Here is a 6,000-nt window from a genome sequence, read left to right on the forward strand (position 1 = left end):
TTTTTATTTTGCTATTACTTTTCTCTTTTCTTGCCCAGTTAAATAAATGTTTTGAAATCCTCCCTTCTACTTCTTATTATTAGCAATATTTTTACTATGTCCTGTTCCAAAAAGTTGCCCTTAACTTGTTCTTTTCTCTTTCAGGCAATTCTGTATTTTTTTGTGTGTATGTAATTCATGGACTATGAAATTATGTGGTTTTTCTGTTCCTTAATGAGATGAAAACTTCTGAAATACTAGGCTTGCAGTCTCTTTCCTATTTGTTATTATCTTTGGTAGATTTTACCGAGTCTTCCCTTTCTGAACTCGGTTCCATTCTTATAAATATGAATGTTATGCAAATAAAGTAACCAAAGTATGCATGCCCTTTGATCCAGAGATTCCATTACTAGGATTATTATGCTCCAAGGGGGCCATTGATAATGAAGTCCTTATATCTTTATAACAGCACTTTTTAAGATAACAAAGAAATAAAGGAGATGCTTATTGATTGGAGAATGGCTAAACAAATAATGGTACATTAATGTATTGGAATAGTACTGTTATGAGAAATGACAAGTGTGATGAATAGAGAAGCATGTTAGAGTGAAACTAAGCAAAGCCAAGAAGACAATATACATACTGACTATACCAAAAAAAAAATCAAAAATAAACATTATAAAATCATAAGGACTAAGCATGGCTTGAAAGAAGAATGAAGACATTCCCACTCTATCCTTTTGCAGAGGTAGAACCCACAAGTCTTGCACATTGCACATTTTCAGATTTTTTCAATGTATTTAACAATTACTTTTTTATTTTTACTTAACCCATGTTTTGCCTTAAAAATACTATTTGTTGGTTCCCAGGGAGGGCGAATGCTAAGGGAAAACTATGACAATATATTTTTTAAAAAGACATCAACAAAAGCATGTTAAAGAAACTTTGAGAGAAGCAATGTCAGATGGAAGCAGCCACAGATGACTGGATTTAGTCTTTGGACAAAACCAATCCCTGTCTTTACCATGATCGTTCTCAAAGACCCATTTCATCCCATCTCTGACTTTGTTTTTCCCATTACTTCGACTACCAACTATCTCTAGACTTAATTTTTCCCTTCTCTTGGTGTAGAATGCTGTCCATGAAGGAATACTCTCAGAAAGATATCTTCTCAATGCACGAACACTCCCCACATGAAGCCCTCTACAAAATTCCTATCTTCTATCAGTCATACCTCTTTCCCCATGGGATTGCTCTTCAGCAACACTCCCTCCTCCCACTTAAAGAAATACTCTGTCCCAGTCTATCTTTTTCCATTTCTCACAGTGCACCCCAACTCTTGTCAAGTTACTACAAGAAGCACCATCACTGTTCAATCACAGACTTGGCAGGGATCAGATTTAATCCATGGTATATCATCAACGCCTTCCCCTTCTCCTGTTTCTTTACATTCTTTTTTAATCTTTTGTTCCTTGGATCTTTTTATCATTTGATTATCCCTATTTTTACTCTTCTACCCTAAAGATCTAGTTATGTGAATTTCTCCCTATGCAATAATAGCTTCTAAAAATGAAATTGTTAATTGCATCAATTTCTTTTTTGGATAAACTTATTTACCTTTATTCTACTTCTTTTGTTTACAAATTGAATAGTAAACACTCACCTGAGTTTTTAAAAATAGAAATATCTCAAATCCTTCACTTATTTTGATCACCCATTTATGGAATGTCATTTTGGGTTACAGGTTAGTTTAGTTTAGTTTTGTTTGGCATATGTTACTCCTTTCTCTCTGGCTATTTCTGGTAAAAGTGGAATAGAGCCAAGATACTTGAATTTCCTTTCCATCGTATTTAACAGTCATTCTTAGGTTGCTTGCAAATTTTGCTCATCACTGAAAGTGTCAACTTAACCACAACATACTTTGAAATTTGATGCAGTTTCCTCTGGTGGTGAGTGTGGATTCTCTCAAGTGATGCATTTTCATTATGTTAGTGGCACTAACAAGCATTTAACATGCTAATAGCCCTCAATGAGGATGGCAGCCATCAGTTAAATAAAGAGACCATTAAGTCAACTATCGAAGTATGAACACAGGCACAATCTACTAAGTTGTTGATAATTGATAGATATTAGCCTCCTTTGGCCTCAATTTATTCATCTGTAAAATGAGGGGATTCGACTAGATAGTCTAAGTTTCTTTCCAGTCCTAACATTCTAATTCAGAGGTTCTGAGAGGAAATCTGCTACTCTGTCCTTCAATCAAGAGTCCCAGAGGCAAAGGGTACCAATGATGTGTATTTCAGGGTTGATGTGGTCTTGCAGGTGTACAGGTGATGAAGTTTTGGGGGGCATTACAGAGAATCTCAAGGACTACAAGAAAGTGAGAAATGGACACATACACACCCCATTTCTTATATTATTCCTTGCATTATGATAATCATATTTTAAACAATTTTCATGGTGTCCTATAAAACCTATGATTTTTATGTTTTTTCTGCATAGTTTGTCTTCAAGGTCAATTGCCTTTTTCTTCTCTTCTGTCAAATTTTTCTTTGGTTTTCATGTTCCAAATCTGTTAATTTCTCTTTCATAGATTCTATTTTGTTGTCAATTTTTCTTTTCTAACTACAATTTAGAATTCATCCTAATGTCTATGAATTTCATTTAAAAATATTCTGGAATTACCATGAGGCTAATAATAACTGGGAATCTGTATTATCAAGCAAAAATGATTCAGTTTACATCTCACTATATTTGTGATGGCACTATACAGGAAAAGAGAGGATAATTGATAGGATTAAGCAACTGACTAGATGTAGAATGGAGAAGAATCACATGATGTTCAGGTTTCAATCCTGGGATTGTTACCAATCATTCAATAAACATTTCAATGTGTAGACAGAAAACTAAATACAATAATATTTCCAGAGAAAAAACAATAGCGACTATGATATCAGGCTAAGCTGGATCCCAATGAATTAGCACTTGAGCTGAGCCAAGAATTTGACAAGGCAAGTAATGAAAAGAATATGAATGTGTGAATACCAAAAAGAATTTTTCTTTTATCTTAAAGGAAAGAGGGAGCTTCTTAAGCAGAGGATTAGCATACACCATAAGACCCGAGCTTTAGAAATACCAACTGGACAACTACATGAAGAGTAGGTTCAAAAAAGAACTTAAGTAGTCTAGGGAAGAGGTTTAAGGCTTGAACTAGAGTAGCAGCTATTTAACTGAAAAGATAGATGTGAACTATAATATGGAGATAGAGTCAATACCTTGGCAACTGATTGGATAAAAGATCACAGTTCATATGAGGAATGGAAAATAAAAAAGGAAAACAAGAGGATGCTTTCAATATTGTGAGCCTTAGTGATTAGAAGGTTGGTGGTATCCTCAAGAAAAAATGTGGGACTTAGGGAATGGAAAGAAAGAATAAAACCTCCTTTGGATGTGTTGAATTTGAGTTATGCTTATTATACATGCAAGTGGTAATGAGGGACTGGAATTCCAGAATAGATTGGGCCTGAATCTATTGATCTAAGAGCTATTTATCACCAAGATAGTACAGTGAAAGAGCCCAGGGGATACCATATTTAGAGGGTGGAACCAAACTGATGATCTCACAAAGGAGACTAAGAAGCATCAGCCAGATAGAACTTTGTCTTACTTCTCTGAGGTACTCTACTTCTTAACTGATTTTCAATTTTCTTTCCTTAATTCACTGAGACAGCATGGCATAGTGGAAAGTCAGCAAGAAGTATTTAGGGTTCACTTCTTGCCTCTGTCTTATAGTCTTTATAACCCTGAGCAACCTCTGTGCTAAGGTGAAGAGATCTCTACATAAGAAACCTTACCTGAGAGTGGCCCATACCAAATGTCCAGTCTCTATCTCTATCCTATTGACCTCATTATTCAAAGTTTAAGGAAAGAGTCTTTTACTATAGCATGTCCATACTGTTTGCTTTTATTTTGGCTTCAGGAGTTAGGCTTATTAGCATTTCCAAAATGTGTGTAAGAATGTATAGTAACTCTACCTATTTAGTTTGATAGAACCTAAATCTATCTATCTAAACAATTAAAGAACTGAAGATAAACTGATGGTATTTCTTCTATTAAAACGTCTTTTTTAATTAAAATTAGGTGTGTACATTTACGGATTGTTTCTAGATGGAGCATCCTGGAATCGGAACATCAAGAAATTAGCAGAATCTTATCCCAAAATCCTGTATGATACAGTTCCTGTGGTCAGTATTTTTCTATGAACACTCATATGAATTTTATGAGAGAATATGAAATGCTTTACTCTTAATGTCAAGACGCTTATTAATAATACCATAATGTAGCTTTTGCCTCCAAATGGCTCAAAAAGGAAGGGTTTCCTAAAATATTTTTAAGCAATAAATCTGGCTTAAGTCTTTGAAGTAGATGATTTCCTTGGATATGTTATGTTCTGGTCAAGGAAAAAACAGGCTCATTTCTTTAGGCAGTAAGTAAGCCTTATAATAAACAGCAGCTCCTTGAGAAAATGACAGTTGGGCTGTATACCTTTTTGGGTCTGTTCATACTAGACTTAAATTTGTTTCCATTCTGAAGATTCATCCCCAAATCAGGTCAAAGATATAGGGTAGGGAAGACTCCCACCCATGTTCAAGTCTTGACTTTTGTGGAATCCTACAACATATACTGAAAATCAAAAGAAGTATGTTTTATTAAAGGATGAAACTAATTAACAAGATTTCTGAAAATGACAGAAAACTTTTGTTACTCTATCAGAAGAAATGGTCAATTTAAAATTGTTGCCACCTATTTGTAGACACTATACATCTAGGGATAACAAACTTTCTTTTCTCCCAATTCCTTACAGATGTGGCTGAAGCCTTGTAAGCGGTCAGAAATACCAGAACGGCCTAGTTACATTGCCCCCGTCTATAAAACAAGTGAGCGGAGAGGAACATTATCAACTACTGGCCATTCTACTAACTTTGTGATTGCAATGATTTTGCCTTCAGATAAACCTCCAGAACACTGGATTGGAAGGGGTGTGGCACTGCTTTGTCAGCTTAGTTCATAGCCTTAAAAGTTACATTTTACTGTAGATATAACCTTTTCTCTCCACATTGGGTTGAGAATAAGTATACTTTTTAAACTAACCTTTTTTAAATTTTAAATAATTGACTAGATTTATGAGATTGTGAACATATTTATATAGCCAACAAAATATTTTTAACTCGTACAATAGCTGCATTTAAAGAAAATGTTTGAAATAAAAGAAACTAAACAATTTATTTGCTCTTTTGAATAACTTTATTTTGGGGGAGTTCCTTATGCATTAGGAACATACATAAAATGAACACACCACTGTTGACAAACAAAAACCATATTTAATCATTTCCAGCTTTAAAAATTTTTTAAAGTGATTTAGTTATAAAGTTTAGATATCTCAGCAAGTATCACCTTGCAGGACCATCATCACATTTAAACCATAGAATCATTGTTAATGGAAAAAACCTCACACCGCATCTAGTTAACTACAGTATTTCTAAGCATAATCACAGCTGATTGAGTGCAATGTGATCTACATCAAAATTCATATGGATGTCACACAGTGACAGCATTGTAACAAGTAACATTAATGACTTCCAACATATAGAAGTTGAATCAAACCGTTCAAGCTGAATGGAATGTTGGAGCCAAAGAGAGAAATGTAGTGGAATTCCGATTGTCTAATAGGACTTAAAACTGTACATTAGAATGGTCTGGAACCAAATACTGGTGGGAACCTAAATAAAGACCAGAAGCAACAGATACATTGCTCTTCATAAAAGGTTGGAAAAACTTCTAGCAAATGAGGACAGTTATTTCATTCTTGAGAAAAATGTAAAGCTAAACATGAACAAACTCATTTGTTTTAAAATCAGCCATTTAAGGCAAGGTTGTATTCAGCTGTTGAATTTCATAAAATGGTTCTTTAACAAAGTAAATGTAAATGCTGGAATGCAGAATTAATGTCAAAACAAAAAT

The 6,000-nt window shown here is 34.2% G+C and overlaps 1 protein-coding gene across 1 annotated transcript in view; it reads left to right on the top strand.

Annotated features, from left to right (window-relative positions):
• The window catches only part of DNAH7 (dynein axonemal heavy chain 7), a 371,101-nt gene extending 366,051 nt beyond the window's left edge, over window positions 1–5,050 (top strand). The window contains exons 62-63 of the mRNA XM_044669069.1: window positions 4,120–4,223; window positions 4,844–5,050. Of these exons, the coding sequence (XP_044525004.1) occupies window positions 4,120–4,223; window positions 4,844–5,050 (311 nt within the window). The remainder of the gene's footprint in view (window positions 1–4,119; window positions 4,224–4,843) is intronic.
• Window positions 5,051–6,000: the final 950 nt, after the last annotated feature.

Source organism: Gracilinanus agilis, chromosome 3, assembly GCF_016433145.1.
Source record: "Gracilinanus agilis isolate LMUSP501 chromosome 3, AgileGrace, whole genome shotgun sequence".
Taxonomy (NCBI): domain Eukaryota; kingdom Metazoa; phylum Chordata; class Mammalia; order Didelphimorphia; family Didelphidae; genus Gracilinanus; species Gracilinanus agilis.